A 21,479-nucleotide genomic window follows, 5' to 3' on the forward strand; every position below is an offset into this window, starting at 1 on the left:
AATTATTCGGCCCCCATTGATCTGAGTGCAGTCAGTTGCCTATAGACATTGCCTGATGAGTGCTAATGACTAAATAGAGTGCACCTGTGTGTAATCTAATGTCAGTACAAATACAGCTGCTCTGTGAGGGCCTCAGAGGTTGTCTAAGAGAATATTGGGAGCAACAACACCGTGAAGTCCAAAGAACACACAAGACAGGTCAGAATTGAATTGAGAAATTTAAAGCAGGCTTAGGCTACAAAAAGATTTCCAAAGCCTTGAACATCCCACAGAGCACTGTTCAAGCGATCATTCAGTAATGGAAGGAGTATGGCACAACTGTAAACCTACCAAGACAAGGCCATCCACCTAAACTCACAGGCCGAACAAGGAGAGCAAATGATCAGAAATGCAGTCAAGAGACCCATGGTGACTCTGGACGAGCTTCAGAGATCTACAGCTCAGGTGGGAGACTCTGTCCATAGGACAACTATTAGTCATGCACTGTACAAAGTTGGCCTTTATGGAAGAGTGGCAAGAAGAAAGGCATTGTTAACAGAAAGCATAAGAAGTCCCGTTTGCAGTTTGCCACAAGCCATGTGGGGGACACAGCAAACATGTGGAAGAAGGTGCTCTGGTCAGATGAGACCAAAATGGAACTTTTTGGCCAAAATGCAAAACGCTATGTGTGGCGGAAAACTAACACTGCACATCACTCTGAACACACCATCCCCACTGTCAAATATGGTGGTGGCAGCATCATGCCCGGGGGGTGCATCTCTTCAGCAGGGACAGGGAAGCTGGTCAGAGTTGATGGGAAGATGGATGGAGCCAAATACAGGGCAAACTTGGAAGAAAACCTCTTGAAGACTGCAAAAGACTTGAGACTGGGGTGGAGGTTCACCTTCCAGCAGGACAATGACCCTAAACATAAAGCCAGTGCAACAATGGAATGGTTTAAAACAAAACATATCTATGTGTTAGAATGGCCCAGTCAAAGTCCAGATCTAAATCCAATCGAGAATCTGTGGCAAGATCTGAAAACTGCTGTTCACAAACGCTGTCCATCTAATCTGACTGAGCTGGAGCTGTTTTGCAAAGAAGAGTGGGCAAGGATTTCAGTCTCTAGATGTGCAAAGCTGGTAGAGACATACCCTAAAAGACTGGCAGCTGTAATTGCAGCAAAAGGTGCTTCTACAAAGTATTGACTCAGGGGGCTGAATAATTACGCACACTACACTTTGCAGTTATTTATTTGTAAAAAATGTTTGGAATCATGTATGATTTTCGATCCACTTCTCACATGTACACCACTTTGTATTGGTCTTTCACGTGGAATTGCAATAAAATTGATGCATGTTTGTGGCAGTAATGTGACAAAATGTGGAAAACTTCAAGGGGGCCGAATACTTTTGCAACCCACTGTATGTAGTATAAAAATATGTAGCATAAAAACGCAATACATTTTACAGTTACATTAACTAGTTCTTGCAAAACAAACATTTTAAAATGAGGGTCGGAATACACTTTCAGGTGCTGCTTGGTGTGGGGGGGGGGTTTCATTTGGTCGCTTTCTGATGGGCGGTCGGGTTAAAAAAGCAATAAGATTGATCCTGGCTGCTGGTAGTGGTGTAATGGTGTGGGTGATATATTCTTAGCACACTTTGGCCCTTAAGTACCACCTAGGCTTTGTTTAAAGCCTACAGCCTACCTGGATGTTGTTGCTAACCATACCCATTGCTTCATGACCACAGTGCACCTGATGGCTTTTGAAGGCTAGTTCCAGCAGAATAATGCATAATGTATGTCACAAACCTCAGATCATCTAAAACTGGTTTCTTGAACATAAAGAGTTTAGTGTAATTCTATGGCCTCCATAGTCATCAGATCTCAATCTAATAGAGTACTTTAGCGTTAGGTAGATTAGTGTTAGGTGCAGCGGCAGTGAGGTTAGCGTTAGGTGCAGCAGTGACCATAGCTTTAGGTGCAGTAGCAGTGAGGCTAGCAGCGTTAGGTGCAGTGGCAGTGAGATTAGCAATAGGTGCAGCGGCAGTGAGGTTAGTGTTAGGTGAGGCAGTGACGATAGCATTAGGTGCAGCGGTGAGGCTAGTGTTAGGTGCAGCTGCAGTGAGGTTAGCGTTAGGTGCAGCAGTGACCATAGCTTTAGGTGCAGCGGCAGTGAGGCTAGCAGCGTTAGGTGCAGTGGCAGTGAGATTAGCAATAGGTGCAGCGGCAGTGAGGTTAGCGTTGGGTGCAGCAGCGACGATAGCATTAGGTGCAGCGGTGAAACTAGTGTTAGGTGCAACGGCAGTGAGATTAGCGTAAGGTACAGCGGTGGTGAGGCAGCAATGAGGTTAACGTTAGTTGCAGCGGTGGTGAGGTTAGCGTTAGGTACAGGCTAGGTACCAGATAGTCCCGCCCCCCAAGTATAGGTAGCCACAGAGCCCCACATAGAGGAAGCCAGGGAAACCCCCCAGGATAGGTACCAGAGAGCCCCCCCCCCCCCCCCCCCAGTATAGGTAGCCACAGAGCCCCACATAAAGACAGCCAGGGAAATCCCAGAGGATAGGTACCAGAGAGCCCCCCCCCCCCCCAGTATAGGTAGCCACAGAGCCCCACATAAAGACAACCAGGGAAACCCCCCAGGATAGGCATCGGGGAGCCCCCCAAGTATAGGTAGCCTGTGAAGCTCCCAGGTTATGTGGTTGGAGAGAGGGAGCCCCCCAATACAGAGTTTGCAAGTGAAAGAAGGGTGATGTAACTCACCACTACAGAGTTCAAGAATACCTCCAAGGTTTGGAACGAAGCTTTGACCCGGTTTGGGGGCGGAGCTTCGCGGTAATTTTGGGGGCGGAGCTTCGCCACGATTTTGGCGGATGCACAGGTTCCCTGAAGCCAAGGTTCTCTTCCAATTCCCTCAGCACATGGCGTGTATTAGCACTGCTGCGGCCTCTCCTCTGACAGCTCCAGGCCAGGGGCGGAGTTAAGACTCCAGAGCAGCCATCCTGGACCATTCTGCATCGGGGAGGAGCTGGAGGTCTCACCCAATGCCTGGACACTGAGGAACAGCTACTGATGGGGGCGAGGCTTAGTCTGCATATCGAGCAGTCGCAACACTGCAGTTATGCTCGGCAGCCGACACCTGTGTAGATAATTAGTTCTGCCCCACCGGCCCTGAATGTGTGAGGAGGCAGCGGCCCGGGGGGCAAATGCCACCCGTCCCCCCGGGTCAGTCCGCCCCTGCGTGCCCCTTCCTCTACCCTCCTCTTCTCCGATTCTCCACTGCCCTCCCCTGCCCCTTTTCCTCCTCAGTGTGCTCTGTGTCACAACCATTTTTTTTTACAGAAACCAGAGGATTGCAAGGAGTAGGAGTGGTGGTAAGGGAGTCTACCTGATCCGAGTTGCCTTTCAGATCAGGTCAGGGGCGGACTGACCCGGGGGGACGGGTGGCATTTGCCCCCCGGGCCGCTGCCTCCTCACACATTCAGGGCCGGTGGGGCAGAACTAATTATCTACACAGGTGTCGGCTGCCGAGCATAACTGCAGTGTTGCGACTGCTCGATATGCAGACTAAGCCTCGCCCCCATCAGTAGCTGTTCCTCAGTGTCCAGGCATTGGGTGAGACCTCCAGCTCCTCCCCGATGCAGAATGGTCCAGGATGGCTGCTCTGGAGTCTTAACTCCGCCCCTGGCCTGGAGCTGTCAGAGGAGAGGCCGCAGCAGTGCTAATACACGCCATGTGCTGAGGGAATTGGAAGAGAACCTTGGCTTCAGGGAACCTGTGCATCCGCCAAAATCGTGGCGAAGCTCCGCCCCCAAAATTACCGCGAAGCTCCGCCCCCAAACCGGGTCAAAGCTTCGTTCCAAACCTTGGAGGTATTCTTGAACTCTGTAGTGGTGAGTTACATCACCCTTCTTTCACTTGCAAACTCTGTATTGGGGGGCTCCCTCTCTCCAACCACATAACCTGGGAGCTTCACAGGCTACCTATACTTGGGGGGCTCCCCGATGCCTATCCTGGGGGGTTTCCCTGGTTGTCTTTATGTGGGGCTCTGTGGCTACCTATACTGGGGGGGGGGGGGGGCTCTCTGGTACCTATCCTCTGGGATTTCCCTGGCTGTCTTTATGTGGGGCTCTGTGGCTACCTATACTGGGGGGGGGGGGGGGGGCTCTCTGGTACCTATCCTGGGGGGTTTCCCTGGCTTCCTCTATGTGGGGCTCTGTGGCTACCTATACTTGGGGGGCGGGACTATCTGGTACCTAGCCTGTACCTAACGCTAACCTCACCACCGCTGCAACTAACGTTAACCTCATTGCTGCCTCACCACCGCTGTACCTTACGCTAATCTCACTGCCGTTGCACCTAACACTAGTTTCACCGCTGCACCTAATGCTATCGTCGCTGCTGCACCCAACGCTAACCTCACTGCCGCTGCACCTATTGCTAATCTCACTGCCACTGCACCTAACGCTGCTAGCCTCACTGCCGCTGCACCTAAAGCTATGGTCACTGCTGCACCTAACGCTAACCTCACTGCAGCTGCACCTAACACTAGCCTCACCGCTGCACCTAATGCTATCGTCACTGCCTCACCTAACACTAACCTCACTGCCGCTGCACCTATTGCTAATCTCACTGCCACTGCACCTAACGCTGCTAGCCTCACTGCTACTGCACCTAAAGCTATGGTCACTGCTGCACCTAACGCTAACCTCACTGCCGCTGCACCTAACACTAATCTACCTAACGCTAAAGTACTCTATTAGATTGAGATCTGATGACTATGGAGGCCATAGAATTACACTAAACTCTTTATGTTCAAGAAACCAGTTTTAGATGATCTGAGGTTTGTGACATACATTATGCATTATTCTGCTGGAACTAGCCTTCAAAAGCCATCAGGTGCACTGTGGTCATGAAGCAATGGGTATGGTTAGCAACAACATCCAGGTAGGCTGTAGGCTTTAAACAAAGCCTAGGTGGTACTTAAGGGCCAAAGTGTGCTAAGAATATATCACCCACACCATTACACCACTACCAGCAGCCAGGATCAATCTTATTGCTTTTTTAACCCGACCGCCCATCAGAAAGCGACCAAATGAAACCCCCCCCCCACACCAAGCAGCACCTGAAAGTGTATTCCGACCCTCATTTTAAAATGTTTGTTTTGCAAGAACTAGTTAATGTAACTGTAAAATGTATTGCGTTTTTATGCTACATATTTTTATACTACATACAGTGGGTTGCAAAAGTATTCGGCCCCCTTGAAGTTTTCCACATTTTGTCACATTACTGCCACAAACATGCATCAATTTTATTGCAATTCCACGTGAAAGACCAATACAAAGTGGTGTACATGTGAGAAGTGGATCGAAAATCATACATGATTCCAAACATTTTTTACAAATAAATAACTGCAAAGTGTAGTGTGCGTAATTATTCAGCCCCCTGAGTCAATACTTTGTAGAAGCACCTTTTGCTGCAATTACAGCTGCCAGTCTTTTAGGGTATGTCTCTACCAGCTTTGCACATCTAGAGACTGAAATCCTTGCCCACTCTTCTTTGCAAAACAGCTCCAGCTCAGTCAGATTAGATGGACAGCGTTTGTGAACAGCAGTTTTCAGATCTTGCCACAGATTCTCGATTGGATTTAGATCTGGACTTTGACTGGGCCATTCTAACACATAGATATGTTTTGTTTTAAACCATTCCATTGTTGCACTGGCTTTATGTTTAGGGTCATTGTCCTGCTGGAAGGTGAACCTCCACCCCAGTCTCAAGTCTTTTGCAGTCTTCAAGAGGTTTTCTTCCAAGTTTGCCCTGTATTTGGCTCCATCCATCTTCCCATCAACTCTGACCAGCTTCCCTGTCCCTGCTGAAGAGATGCACCCCCCGGGCATGATGCTGCCACCACCATATTTGACAGTGGGGATGGTGTGTTCAGAGTGATGTGCAGTGTTAGTTTTCCGCCACACATAGCGTTTTGCATTTTGGCCAAAAAGTTCCATTTTGGTCTCATCTGACCAGAGCACCTTCTTCCACATGTTTGCTGTGTCCCCCACATGGCTTGTGGCAAACTGCAAACGGGACTTCTTATGCTTTCTGTTAACAATGCCTTTCTTCTTGCCACTCTTCCATAAAGGCCAACTTTGTACAGTGCATGACTAATAGTTGTCCTATGGACAGAGTCTCCCACCTGAGCTGTAGATCTCTGAAGCTCGTCCAGAGTCACCATGGGTCTCTTGACTGCATTTCTGATCATTTGCTCTCCTTGTTCGGCCTGTGAGTTTAGGTGGATGGCCTTGTCTTGGTAGGTTTACAGTTGTGCCATACTCCTTCCATTACTGAATGATCGCTTGAACAGTGCTCTGTGGGATGTTCAAGGCTTTGGAAATCTTTTTGTAGCCTAAGCCTGCTTTAAATTTCTCAATTCAATTCTGACCTGTCTTGTGTGTTCTTTGGACTTCACGGTGTTGTTGCTCCCAATATTCTCTTAGACAACCTCTGAGGCCCTCACAGAGCAGCTGTATTTGTACTGACATTAGATTACACACAGGTGCACTCTATTTAGTCATTAGCACTCATCAGGCAATGTCTATAGGCAACTGACTGCACTCAGATCAATGGGGGCCGAATAATTATGCACACACCACTTTGCAGTTATTTATTTGTAAAAATGTTTGGAATCATGTATGATTTTCATTCCACTTTTCACGTGTACACCACTTTGTGTTGGTCTTTCATGTGGAATTCCAATAAAATTGATTCATGTTTGTGGCAGTAATATGACAAAATGTGGAAACCGTCAAGGGGGCCAAATACTTTTGCAACCCACTGTATATTTGTACACAAGATAGATATCCGGTACATTTGGGCTGGGGCTGCTGTAAAAGGGCCTCTAGGTTTTGTTTTCCCCCCAGGCTAAAAGGTCCCAGTCCTCCCCTGGATCAGGTAGTGTGTTTATTTTAATATTATTTAACCGGATAGGTCTTTTCATAATCATCTCTTTAAAACTGCTAAGTAACAGAGAAGAAATGTCTTTTATGTTACATTCTTTCAATCAACATAGAAAGTATTATATTGACAACAGGGAAACAGAGGAATTGGAGTCAGAGGATAAACTAAGGTGTCTGAGGTCAGATAACGTTTGTAACAACTCAACAGCTCTGGTTGTAAATTGTCTTCATTTCATTCTGAAATTCTGATGCACACATTGCAATATGTGTGTTATCCCTCCTGCTTTCTATTCTTTCTTCTTCTTTTTTTTTTACTAGCTTTTTTTAGATCAGTCTATGGGGAAGTGCTATCTAGATTCTACTATGAGTGTTTATTTTGTCTAAACACTTTACTCTTCATCACCAGAATCTCATAAAGTATTCCTTCTATAATTAAAACAGTGGATACACCTGTAATAAACAGAAGACAATACCTGGGAAGCAAAGGGGGATTGGGAAGTACCAAATTCACTTCTACTTAAAGGATACCAGAGCTGAAGTAAATTGGAAAAACAGGGAGGAGCAGGCATGTAGTGGAAGCTCACTCACTCGCTCACTCAGAGCACATTACTTAGCGTGAGAGCTTAGAGGTGACTACAACCGGACTTGCTAATAAAGCATTTTTATCTAGCGTGCAGGAGACAGATAATTGCCTAGAGCAGGGCTGGGCAAAGTTTGCGTGGCCCGGGAGGCATTCCTTAAATAGTAACCCTCCTCTCTCCTTCCCCATTCCTCCCCGCAGAGTCACAAGCGGGCGGTTGCGGGGGAACTTATAACTCACCTGATCGCCGATTCCCACGTTGAGTCTCCATGGTGTCACATGACAACGTCAGGATGTCGTGTCATGTGACACCCTGTTGCCATGGAGACAAGCCGCAGGAATTGGTAATCAGGTGAGTTTTAAGTCCTCCCGTAACTGCCTGCTCGCAACTCTGCAGGGAGGGAGGGGAGAAGGAGAGGAAGTAACAGCGTACTCAGGCCGGATATGGCCCTAGATCATATATTGCCTTGATAAAGGGATACTACGTGGGTTCCAAAATGTTGGCTTCAAACTTTAGATGTAGATGTAGTGGAAGCTGTCCTGATGCCCACCAATCCCCTGCCCTGTTCTCCTCTGTCCCCCGGCAGCTTCTTGCAGGTCGGCCGGATCTGGCATTAATGCGCAGGCGCTGGCCCGACTGCGCACTTCCTACATTGCGCGTCAACGGCCAGGAGCCCTCTGCACATGACATCACCACTATGTCATGCGCAGAGCGTGTGATGTAGGACAGCTTCCACTACATGTCTTCTCCCCCTGTTTTTCCTATTTACTTCAGCTCTGGTATCCTTTAAAGTTCCGTACAAGTGCTCGATCCCCGTAGTTATAAAACAAGTGATTCCTGATTTTTTGTGACAATCCAACAATGTCTGAACATGTTTGAATTCAACAACGATCTGTCAATTCTTTAAAAAAAATGAGGACCCGAAAGTGCGTAAATAGCCACAAGTGAGCAGTATAGAGTGATCATTTGTCATCGTTTGATACAAACAACTAACGGCCGAACCTATCTGCCAGGACAGAACGGTCCAAAAGGATGATAATCACACTCCTTTACCATCGGAACACTTTTTCTTTAATAATTCTTGGCTGTCCTGTCATTCCACGTTCCTTTCAGGTGATGGTGGTCGAGCGTGTGTACGGAGCATTAGGCTGGGTTTCCACTTGCAGCCAGATCATGAACAGCCAGGGAGGGGACAGCATAGTAATCACTCCAATGGTCTGTTGTAGTGAGGCTGAAGCCCAGCGTACAGATAGTATGGCTGCCAGCGAGTTGGGCGCAGGACGAGCTGAATGACAGCTCTCCCTGCTGCCGCTAAACTCCCTGGCAACGTTAAATACCATTCCCTCTCTCTGTAGCAACTCGGCAGGAGGTGTAATTTGGGGTCTGGCGATCATCGGATCCCTGAATTACTGTTGTGCGGGGCGCGCATCATAGCATTGCTGTTATGACGCCGCCCAGCTTCAACGTTAGGTGCTGAGTGCCATGTGCCAAAGTAACCTGCTTCGGGAGCCCAGGGTGGATAAGTTTCAACCATAGGATACATGGAAAAGCCTTCTGCCTGTGGGAAAATCCCAGATAGCAGAAAAGTGCAGTCCACTTACCCCAACAAATCCATTGCAGACTGACAGTTGTGAACGGATCCTATTTCTAATATACGATCCGTTCACTGTCGATTTTGCAATGCTGGAAACCGAGCATAAAAATGTTTTTTTAATTTTTTTCCGCTGTAGGAGGATCACAGCCTTAAACTTTGTTAACTTGATTTGTTTGTGATTGTGAGCTACAGATGTTATTTTATTTCAGATATGCTCTGTGTAGAATGGGTGTGGAGCAAGAAACAAATGTAGAAAAAAAAATGATAAACTGTTCATACGCTTCTATTCTAAAACAACAGTCAGGAAAGAAATGATGAGGCTTATGAGGATTAGTATGCATTTATGCATTTAATCAGAATAAACAGCAAAAATAACAACTAGGGCAGCCAAATCAGGGAGACACAGGAAGGAACCGTTTATGACTGCCTACAAACATGATATATGAGCTCACAGGTGATAAGGTATAGCATTAGTGGAATCTACTTACTTTGTATTGGTGTGCATATAAAATAACATTAAGAGCATTTACAGTATCTTTCATGTGTGTCTCTGGCCTGTCCCCTCACAGTCAGGCTGACATACACACTATGGCCTAGTGCACATCAGAGCGGTTCGGCAACCTTCTCAGATCCGATTGCGGATGTGGAAACGCTAGGGTAATGTATTTCAATGGGCTGGTGCACACCAGAGCGGGAGGCGTTTTGCAGAAACGCATACTCCCGGGATGCTGCAGATTAGTAACAGCTTTACTGTAACAATATATGAAATCTACTACACCAAAAACGCTTCCCAAAACCGCAAAATGCTAGGTGAAACGCTACAGAAAAATAAGAAAAAGCGTTTCCAAATCTGTCAGCATTTTGCTGATCTGCTAGCGGGTTTTGGTGTGCACCAGGCCTATGGCCTAGTGCACACCAGAGCGGTTCAGCTGTGTTTTGCGATCCGCTTGCGGCTGCGGATACGCTTGGGTAATGTATTTCAATGGGCTGGTGCACACCAGAGCGGGAGGCGTTTTGCAGAAACGCATACTCCCGGGCTGCTGCAGATTTTGGATTGCGGAGGCATTTCTGCCTCAATGTTAAGTATAGGAAAAACGCAAACCGCTCTGAAAAACGGCACTTCAGAGCGGTTTGCCAGGCGTTTTTTGTTACAGTAGCTGTTCAGTAACAGCTTTACTGTAACAATACATGAAATCTACTACACCAAAAACGCTTCACAAAACCGTAAAATGCTAGCTGAAACGCTACAGAAAAATAAGAAAAAGCGTTTCAAAATCTGCTAACATTTTGCGGATCTGCTAGCGGTTTTTGGTTTGCACCAGGCCTATGAGAGTCTCTGAGTCTGGAGAGGGATGTCTGGGGAGGATATGGAGAGGGGTGAAGGCCCATTGAAGGTCTCATAAAACATGATGAGAATAATGTTATAAACATGGAGGAAAGGCAGGAGTGAGGGTTGGCTAGGTTTTCGTAACCAGGCAATCACAAACTCAATAGAGCCTCTATATCAAGAGCAGCCAGATGTAAGCCGGCAAAGGTAGTAAGGTTGTATACTATGCTACTAATTGTCTATAGAGAGGTAGCAAGTCACTAAAGGGTCACTTTAAAAAACAACAGGTGCGATAATCCCTAGGGTTTTTTTACATGCCGTACCCAAATCACTCAAACGCTGCGGAATACCACCAGTCAATAAGACAGCCAGGGTACTATCCGCTCAGAGTTTGTATGTTCTTTCTGTGTCTGTGTGGATTTCAGGGTACTCTGGTTTCCTTCCACATCCCCTAAACATACAGGTAGGTTAATTGATGTCCCCCAAACCCACCACCACCACTCCCCCCCCCCCCCCAAAAAAAAGGTCTTTAGACTACATTAGGAACTTATGAAAATGACTGAATATGGTAGGGAATCGATTGCGAGTTCCTCTGAGGGACAGCTAGTGACATGACTATATATAGACTATGTAAAAACCTGCAGAAGATGTCAGTGCTAAATAAATACACACTATCATAACATGATTTTGAGGACCAGCCACATGCAGGGGGATTCATATGCCTCCCAAAGTTACACACAAGAAAGTGGTTCTACCAGATATTCACTGCAGTATACAGCTTTATTAGCAATATTGTTTCAAACATCCAAATTATAGGCGCCAGGGAAAAATGGGTGCAGGTAAACTGCCGATAGTACCGATAATCTACTATTTACAGTGTTCATTTTCCATAGTAAAATATTGGGAAATCTTACTGATATTTTACTATAGCTAAACCTAACCCTACTCTCACACCACAGATGACCAAGGTCCTGACAGTTTGCTATCTGTAAACCTCCTTGCATTGTGGGAAATTACAGCCTTTTCCAACTGCCAAGCAAGCAAAATCTCCCTCTGTGCAGAGAACTCTCAGTAAGAAATATTCTGTACAGATCACCTGGCAGAACTAAAGAAGTCATCACCATGATAAATTATAGAATGTAAATCAGGGAGAACTAAGATTTTACAATGGGCAAACACTGACTAAATAATCTATAAATGAATACATCTATTTCACTACTGTTCCACTTTAACCCTCCCTTCCAGGCATACCCCAGTCCTGACACCTAACCTTTAACCCCACCAGCATACAGTAAATATGGTGGGTGTCAAAACCACACCAAAAAAAGGCAAAACCTCCACAAAATTGGTAAATATTGGGCACTGCGGGGTGCACGTATTTTCACTTTGGCGCCGGCTTGCCGTTATTTCATATGGTAATTAATGGCGGCGCCCGATTTGTACAGGAGCCACATGTGCCCATTTGACAAATACCAAATAATGTTACCTGTGTCAAACAGGATGAGAAAGAAGTGAGAGAACATGACTAGCAAATCTACTGACCTTCCACTATGATCAATGAAGGAGGAGCAAAAATTGCATTTAATCACATTAAACTTACATTCAGTCAGATCCTTAAAAGATGGATGCAGGAGTGCTCGAGGAGATCCATGATAAAGATTCAACCTAAAACAGAACGGTACAAAGAAATAGAACATTTATTGCAACAGACACTTAGAATAGCTGAAAAAGGGCTCACTAGAGTTTCCAATGATTGTTTAACAGTGGATAAGAGAAGATAAATATATGGCTGAAATCCAGTAAATATAACATTTCTTACCTGCCACTATATTTCTAATTATATCTAGCCATTACTGTAACTAAGGCGAGGGATGGAAGGTCTCACTTCCCAAGAAAGGTTAAATAAACTGGGTTTATTTAGTCTAGAGAAAAGATGCCTTAGAGGGGATCTAATTAACATGTATAAATACATCAGAGGGCAATATAAAAGCTTGTGGATGAGCTTTTTGTCCCTAGGCCTTCTCAAAGGCCTAGAGGACATGATCTGCGGATGGAGGAAAAACGTTTTAGCCATTTATTTAGGAAAGGGTTCTTTACAGTACGAGTGACTAAGATGTGGAATGCATTGCCACAGGAAGTAGATATGTCAAATTCTATACCGGCATTTAAAGGGGGCTTAGATTCTTTCCTTGCGTTGAAAGACATCCATGGCTACAATTACTAGGTAATGCCCAGTGATGTTGATTCAGGGATTTTATTTGATTGCCATCTGGAGCCCGGAAGGAATTTTTTCCCTTTTAGGGCTAATTGGACCATGCCTTGTAAGGGTTTTTCGCCTTCCTCTGGGTCAACAGGGATATGTGAGGGAGCAGGCTGGTGTTGTACTTTGTTTTGTGGATGAACTCGATGGACGTATTTCTTTTTTCAACCGAAATAACTGTAATTATGTAACTATGTAAGATAGCCAAATCACACAGTACATTCTGCATTACTACTCCTGTGCCCTCCTCTCTGTTTCTCTTCAGTTCAGCAACACAGCCAGGGCAAAGCCCCTCCCCTTGTGTGCTGATTGGACATGTGAGTTCAGTGTTCTCCCTAGGATCAATCAGCCGGGCGGAGCGCCCGGGTAAATTTAATTACCGCCCGGCTGGTGAGATTGCATGCCCCGTTGTCACTGTGACGCTGTGTCCCTGTCACCGTGAGCAGCGCTCGCCGCTAACGAGTGCTCGGCTGTCAGGATGCGCTGCTTCTCTCCTGCTTCCGAGATCTCGCGCTTTCCGGCGAGCTGGTGCTGTGATTGGCTCTTATGCGCTGAGCCAATCACAGCACCAGCTCACCGGGAAGCGCGAGATGTCGCGCTGGCCGCCGACTGCAGAGCCGTGTGTCTGTGAGCTGTGCAGAGACGGGGAGACAGGTATGCACACAGCTCACTGTCGGCTTGAAGCTGAATCAAATGTTATGTGCGGGCTGCTATGTGCGGGCTGTGATCAAATTCTATGTGCGGGCTGTGATCAAATTTTATGTGCGGGCTGTGATCAAATTTTATGTGCGGGCTGTGATCAAATTTTATGTGCGGGCTGTGATCAAATTTTATGTGCGGGCTGTGATCAAATTTTATGTGCGGGCTGTGATCAAATTTTATGTGCGGGCTGTGATCAAATTTTATGTGCGGGCTGTGATCAAATTTTATGTGCGGGCTGTGATCAAATTTTATGTGCGGGCTGTGATCAAACTCTATATGTGGGCTGTGATCAAATACTATATGCGGGCTGTGATCAAATACTATATGCGGACTGTGATTATATATACTGTATACGCAATCTGCAGGCTGTTATGTTCACTGACCATGGATATGGGTTGATGTGCATGATATCGCCGGGGGGAGGGGGCTGCTGGGAGGGTAAATTGGGCGTCATGTGATATTGCAGATAGTGTGCAAGGGCTACATATAATGATTATAATATATTAAAGGAAGTGTCCTAGGAGTTAGTAAACAAAGGTTTACTTCCTACAGTCCCTGGCAGCCATCCTGCGCCCTCGCCTGAGCTCTGGCATCCCGGGATCCTCCCCGTTGGAGATACCGACTTCGCCAGGTCGGCATCTACTGCACCTGGTGTCAGCGTTCTGCGCAGGTGCAGTAGATGCCAGACAGACAGGGTTGCCATCTGAAACGGAGGAGATACCGGGACACCGAAGCTGCGGCGAGGGCACAAGACTGCTGCCAGGGGCTGGAGAATGCCCCCTTGGTAAGTAGATCTTTGTTTAACTCCTTGGACATTTCCTATAATAAATTGATTATATGTGGCCCCTGCACACTATCTGCAATACCCCACAACCAATGCAACTGGAAACTAAATGGTAAAAGTGGACAGCGATAGAGAGACGAGCGTACGCTAGGCTGCGGTAGTGCAGCATAGCGTGCTCTGGTAACTTACGCACGCCGCCAAATTTCCCCGTGCCGACCCACCCGGCTACTTTTTCATGCCACCCGGCTGGAAAAAAATTCTGGGGAGAACACTGTGCGTTAGCAACACACTGGCAAGATTATTCTGATCTACCATCTTGCAATCAAATCCCCACTATTGGAGTGACAAAAAATGTGCAAGGCAGCAAAGCCTGATTGCATCACACTGCATCACTGCCTGTAGAAACCTATATGCAAATACAGGAATTTAGCTGTATTTCAGGAATTTAGCTGTATTTAAAGAGACACTGAAGCGAAAAAAAAAATTATGATATTATGATTTGTATGTGTAGCACAGCTAAGAAATAAAACATTAAGATCAGATACATCAGTGTAATTATTTCCAGTACAGGAAGAGTTGATAAACTCCAGTTATCTCTATGCAAACAAGCCATTAAGCTCTCCAACTAAGTTAGTGGTGGAGAGGGCTGTTAACTGACTTTTATTATCTCAACTGTTCCTGGACTATTTACTTTTCCTCTGCTAGAGGAGAGGTCATTACTTCACAGACTGCTCTGAAAGACTCATTTTGAATGCTGAATGTTGTGTAATGTGCACATATTATAGAATGATGCAATGTTAGAAAAAACACTATATACCTGAAAATAAAAGTATGAGAATATTTTCTTTGCTGCTAATCTTCTAGTAATTATTCATAGTACACAACCAATTCACTATATCATATATTTTAATTTTTTTCGCTTCAGTGTCTCTTTAAAAACGTTTTAAGGAAGTTTTTAGGATGATTTGACACTGAAAATCGTGATTGGTTTTGCAAACTTGCTATAATACAACCACAATTTTTTTCTATTCACACCACACCCGAATATTGCACGCTTGGTCTGCCTGTACAGCGCGACTGCATTTGCAATTGACGACAGGGAAAAGGAACACAGTGCAGCAAACAATTAGCATTGCGATTTGCTAAGAGATTTTCCTGTGTCCTTAAACTTTCTATACTCCAAAAAGGCAGCCGGTCTTACATTTGCAAATGGGCAAATTGGATCACAATCACATTGCACATGTGGAAACATATCCACAAAGTTTACATCACAGACCTTGAATTTTGGAGAATAGAAAAATGCATTGCAAAACCAAGCTCATTCAGTGTGAAGCCACCCCATTAAGGCATTAAAACGGGCGCGTGCACGTGCATTTTGGCAGAAGAAACATTTATTACATGTCATAGTTGCACTAATTTGTGCACAAATAGGACATCTATAAAGTCAATTTTGCCTTAAAGAGGAACTCCAATGAAAATAATGTAATAAAAACAAATTGCTTAATTTTTACAATATTTATGTATAAATGATTTAGTTAGTGTTTGCTCGTTGTAAAAAGCTTTACTTACTGTATATACTCGCATATAAGCCTGACACAAAAAATGTGCTGAACCGTTACCCCCTCGGTTTATGTTCAAGTCAATAGAGCAGAACGGATGGTGAAGCAGCTTTTGTTACCGGCAGAGGAGCATAAGTATCTTGCACTAGTGATCCTGTTGGTTCCCTGCTGTGTCTGTGCCCCCATCCCCTGCAACATGGTGTGCAGAGTGCACTGCTCAAGACTATCTGTGTCCCCTGGCTCGTGGAGCAGAGTGTGCAGTGCAGTGATCAGGGATTCTTCCTGTGTGACAATCGCTGTGTCTCATATCTATGATGCCAACTAGTGGTGTCTTGAGACACAGCTGTATCATCCTTGGGGCACATCTGGCTATAGGTAGGGGGGCTGACTTGTACTGGGAGCACAGCTGGCTACTGTAGAGGGGGCTATACTGGGGAGGGGGCCTTAAACATGAGTCAATCATTATTTTCCTGGTTTCAGAGGGAAAAGTGGGTACCTCGGCTTATACATGGGTCAGCTTATATGCAAGTATGTACGGTAAGTAAATGTGTTTTTAAGACTCTATGCGGTGTAGTCACTAAAAAACATTAAAATTTACATGCGCAGATAACGTACATACATTATTTACCAGAAATTACGCAAATTACATAATGTGTTTTAAACAATTTGCATAACCAGCATAATACACACAAGCTGTGTTCTTGGGCAGGCTAAACCACAGGACTGAACGGACAGAATAAAAACATTTTGACAAATAAGCCATTTCACAAATAGTGTATTTCGTCTGCCTGAAGTCGTGCTATAACAATCAATCCCAGGAAATTAGCTGTACTGGGAAACAAGGCTATTGGCAATTTAAAATAGGTTTTCATAAGGCGAATAAATGCATTTTTTTTTCACTATTAGTTTCAGGGATCTCATAACATTTTCTAACATGGCCATAATGCCCAAGGTAAATTCTGATAGACTGGCACATGATTAACATTCTGCAAGTGCCACGGTGACCTCAAAACAAGCAGATTATCATTCATGCTCCACTAACTTAACGTCTCTCTAACCAAATATTCTATTAGCTATCCATTTCATTATTCACATCAGTGGAACATTACATACAGCAATACAGACATCTCTTTAGAGGACTGTGTCTCTGATAATGACTGTCTTCTCAACGAGATGGCTATATTGCGACATTTATTAAGCCGTTTCTTGCAGAATCTCCCCTTTTGCAGGCCCACAGGCGCGACCGTGTAATCATACCAACAATATGCTATGACATCCATCTAAATGAAAAAGCATTGTCCAAATTACACCCAAAATAACGACGGTAAATATTTTTGGTAGGTTTTCTGCTGTGTTTCCTCCTCTGTATTGCCAATGAAGGAATGAAAGCCATCTGGGTGCTCTATGGTGCCAGTTTTTAATTTGTGGATTCAGAAAGGCATGACAGCCATTAGAATGCTTAGTTAACACCTCGACTTCTGTGCTATGAAATGGTGGCGGTTCACAGATACTCGCTATGCTGGCCAATGTAATGAGGCTATAACACTTGAAGAACAACAGGTTTCAGCTGTCAACAAACCGCTTAGAATTTCAATAGCAATATCTTGCCGAGCTTTATGCAAATGTGTCCAACTATTGCTTACATTTCTAAGACACCACTCTCCAGTATTTTGTGACCTGGCCAAGAGACTGATAGAAAATGGACTCTGACAGAGAGAAGTTTGTCCCTCCACTAGGAAGCAGAAGAAATTTAAAGCCCTGAACTCAGGACTTCCTCTCTGCTCTGAAAGATAAGCAACAGCATAACAACCTTTAAAAAAACATTTATTTGTTACAGCTGATAGAAATCCTGCGATAAATCAGCAGTTTGTCTACTGTATAATTCCTGTTTTCATTGAAGCAGACATAGGGTTAACATCCTGTGTTTACAAATTATCTGCTCTGCTGAGACTGCCAAGTTTCCTGAGCTGATACAGCTGAGAGTTCAAATTACAATAGTGATTAGTCACAGATGAGGGGAATTAGGCTAAACTCTCTAAATACACAAAGGGTGCATTTCTCTATGTTTTCCTTCTGTCCTGTGCAAGAGTTAAAGCGGACCCAAAACTAAACATTTTTTTTTAATTCAAAATATTTAGTTGCACCACTCTGACATATACAAAGATAAATAAACACTCCTTCAAGCCTATGAGCAGTTCAGTGCATGCTTTTCACCCTTCTCTTTTCATAGCTAGGGTTATACTGGGGGCAGCCATTAGCAATTCCTCCATTGCCAAACACCATCTACTCCACCAGTTTGCAGGAAAAATCCTGGCAATTTGAAAGGAAGGGAGGGGTTCCTCCAATAAATGTAAAATATTTTATATTTGTCATCATGCAGCTGAAAAAAGGCTGCGATTTATTATTATAATTTAGAAAATACATTTTATTTCTGAAATCTTGTATTTATAATTTGGGTCCACTTTAAGGTCCATTCAGGCTACATATACCTTAAATCTTTTGAGGTTAAAATCTAGAGCACCTTTAGGTGTCTTCCAACATTGGTGGCCCTTACATTCAGTGATTAGTCAAGGTAGAAAATCCTTGGCGAGTGAGTGTAGTTCCTGTTAAAGGGCACCACCCTCTCTCGTCCACCCCTTCCCCTCCTCATGGAACAGGACACACTGCTCTCTCAGTGGGCCAAGCAGTAGTCTAGACAAACATTCTGGATAAACTGTTACTAACAGTTTAATATCATGCAATTGTTTGTTCACAACTATGCATTATTCCAGTTATCATGAAGGTTAATATTGTGCATATCTTCAGGTAATTCGGTTTTATTCCAGTTACTGAAAACCCTATTCAGGACATGATTGTGCATTACTCCAGTCACTGATCACTGTAAAGGTTAATGCCCTGCATTTGTACATGATTGGGCGTTATTCCAGTTACTGTAAATTACTATTGTACACAGTTCCATGTGATGCTGCATCATTACAGTTACCATAAAGTTTTCTACTGTGCACATTTCTATGTGATTGTGCATTCATCTGGTAACTGTAAACTCTGGAATAATGTATAAACACATGGAAATATGCACATTGCACAATATTAGCCACTGTAAAGTTCATTGCATGCACTTTTGTATGTGATTACCATCAAGTTTCCTACTGTGCACATTTCTACATGAGTGTGTGTTATAACAGTTACCATAAAGTTATGGTGCAGATTTGTATATAATTGTATGTTACTTTTATCATGAAGATGTTGTTACGCACATTTCCAGTAAATTCTATATCACGTGCATGTATTTTCGCAATCCAAAGCCGGTGGCATATTTACGGACAGATTCACAAAGCTTTGTTATTTTGCAAAAAAGTTCTGCAAATCTGTTTTCAGAATACTCAGAAGTGTTCAGAATACTCAGATTTGCTGCTTATAACTTCTACAGCGTAAAAAAAATAGGTAAAAAAGTACAAATGTTATTTTATTCCAGGTTTATTGCAATGAAAATGTATGTAATCCTCCATGAAATAAAGCTGCACTTCAGGAGGATAAAAATGGCATAATTCATTCACTGAACAGCTCAACAACATTAGCTGTACAAAAAGATAAAAATAAATAAATGCTTCTTCCTACAGCTAATATTCACAAATGCATGACTGCCATAAGACGCATCTTCCACCACCGCTCACACACTAGAGATGGGATGCTACATCTGAAATGACTAGTACTGCAAGGTCCTATATACCACTATGCTGCCTGCCACAAGATTCCAAACCACAGCGGACTATATCTAGAAGCTTGGGCTGAAGAGTAGACCACAGAAATAGCTTTATAAAGAAATAAAGAAGGTATTTAAAGGGATCCTTAAGCCTGTGTAAAAAAAAAAATCAGTTTTACTTACCTGGGCTTCTACCAGCCCCCTGCAACCATCATGTGCTCTTGCAGTCACGGATCCTCCTGTCCCTCACCACCAGCTAGTTTCATTTTGCCCACAGGCCCAACAGGCCTGGCCACGCGTAGCCTTCTTTGCATTTCCGGCCTTAATAGTGTCCTGTGCAAGACGCTATTGCGGATGGAAATGCGAAAAAGGAGACGCATGGCCAGGCTTGTTGGGCCTATTGGCGAAAACGAAACTAGCTGGCAGTAGGGGACAGGAGGATCTGTGAGTGACTGAAAGGGCACGGGATTGCTGCAGGGGGCTGGTAGAAGCCCCTGGTAAGTAAAACTGATTTTTTTTAAAAATCAGGCTTAAGTATCCCTTTAAAAAAGGGAAGGATATGGAGGCTGCCATCATGATTTCCTTTTAAACAATGCCAGCTGCCTAGCACTCCTGCTGATCTTCTGCCTCTAATACTTTTAGCCACAGATCCTGAACAAACATGCCGATCAGACGTTTCTGACAAAAATCTAACAAGATTAACTGCATGCTGGTTTCTGGTGTGTGATTCAGACACTACTGCAGCAAAAGGCATCAGCAGGACTGGCAGGCAACTGATATTGTTTAAACTGAAAAAAATATGGCAGCCTCCATACATCTCTCACTTCAAGTTTCCTTTAAAAACAACACAAAACACCATTTGGTACTAGAGGAGCTAGCATTACCGTTTATTCTGAGAGGAGGTTTCTTCATCTGACTGGCTATTAAATAAGCGCATAAGCCCAAAGCCACAAGACAACTCCTGCTTGCTTCCATCTTGCTTTTTGGATAGGACGATGACTTCGGCCACAATGACAACATTAGGATCATTTAAGGTTGTGTGAAAGTAGATGGCCTGTAAAATAGAGAACAAACAAATTGCAAGATAGGAGTGCACAAAAGAAAAATTTTTAACCAAATATACAATACAATATATACAATACAAAATGAATGTTATAATAACAAATGCAAATAATCAACAAGCTAAAAGACTTCCAAAACTTAAAGTGAACCTTAAGTCAAATAAAAAAATGAGCTTTACTCACCTGGGGCTTCCCTCAGCCCCCTGCAGCTGATCGGTGCCCACGTAGAGTCGCTCTGATCCTCCTGGACCCGCCGACGGCCACTTCCGATTTCGCCGTCAGCTGCCGACAGGCTGGGAACACGAGTGATTCTTCGTGTTCCCAGCCACAATAGCGCCCTCTATGCTGCTATTGCGGCAAGGAAGGCCGCAATAGCAGTATAGGGGGTGCTATTGTGGCTGGGAACGCGAAGAATCAATCGCGTTCCCAGCCTGTTGGCTGGCCGCCGGCGGGTCCAGGAGGATCGGAGCGACTCAACGTGGGCACCGATCAGCTGCAGGCGGCTGAGGGAAGCCCCAGGTGAGTAAAACTCATTTTTTTTTTATTTGACTTAAGTGCCACTTTAAAGAGTTTGTTCTTTGCATGACTTCCAAAACTAGCAAAGAACAAACTGAAAAGTGTTCATTCCACATAGAAATGCTGTAGAAATCAGGTGCACTGAGCTGTATCTATTTAGGTACAGTTGAGTGTAACACGTGTGTAATCAGTAGGCATGACTCACAGCACCTTAGTTAGCTGTACAAGAAAGACATGCTTTAAACCTACCTTTGCTCCTGAAAATGTATCCAGTAACTTTTAGGGCTTTTTTTTTATTATTTCTGTGCATCATAACAAAGGTATTTTTTTCCCTGGTTGTTTTCATACTGTCCCTAATCTTTTAGAGCAGAGAGGAACTTCTGAGCTCAGATCCACGTTAAAGAGAAAGTGTAGTGAAAATAACATAATAAATAAAATTGCTTATTACAGGGAACCC

The 21,479-nt window shown here is 44.3% G+C and overlaps 1 protein-coding gene across 3 annotated transcripts in view; it reads right to left on the reverse strand.

Annotated features, from left to right (window-relative positions):
* Window positions 1-21,479, reverse strand: part of NPHP4 (nephrocystin 4) — a 486,557-nt gene that overhangs the window by 358,087 nt on the left and 106,991 nt on the right. For all 3 annotated transcript variants that reach the window (XM_068240494.1, XM_068240492.1, XM_068240493.1), the window contains 2 exons: window positions 20,330-20,499; window positions 12,038-12,102 (listed from right to left, as the gene is read on the reverse strand). In XM_068240494.1, the coding sequence (XP_068096595.1) occupies window positions 12,038-12,102; window positions 20,330-20,499 (235 nt within the window). The remainder of the gene's footprint in view (window positions 1-12,037; window positions 12,103-20,329; window positions 20,500-21,479) is intronic.

Source organism: Hyperolius riggenbachi, chromosome 6 (assembly GCF_040937935.1).
Source record: "Hyperolius riggenbachi isolate aHypRig1 chromosome 6, aHypRig1.pri, whole genome shotgun sequence".
Classification (NCBI taxonomy): domain Eukaryota; kingdom Metazoa; phylum Chordata; class Amphibia; order Anura; family Hyperoliidae; genus Hyperolius; species Hyperolius riggenbachi.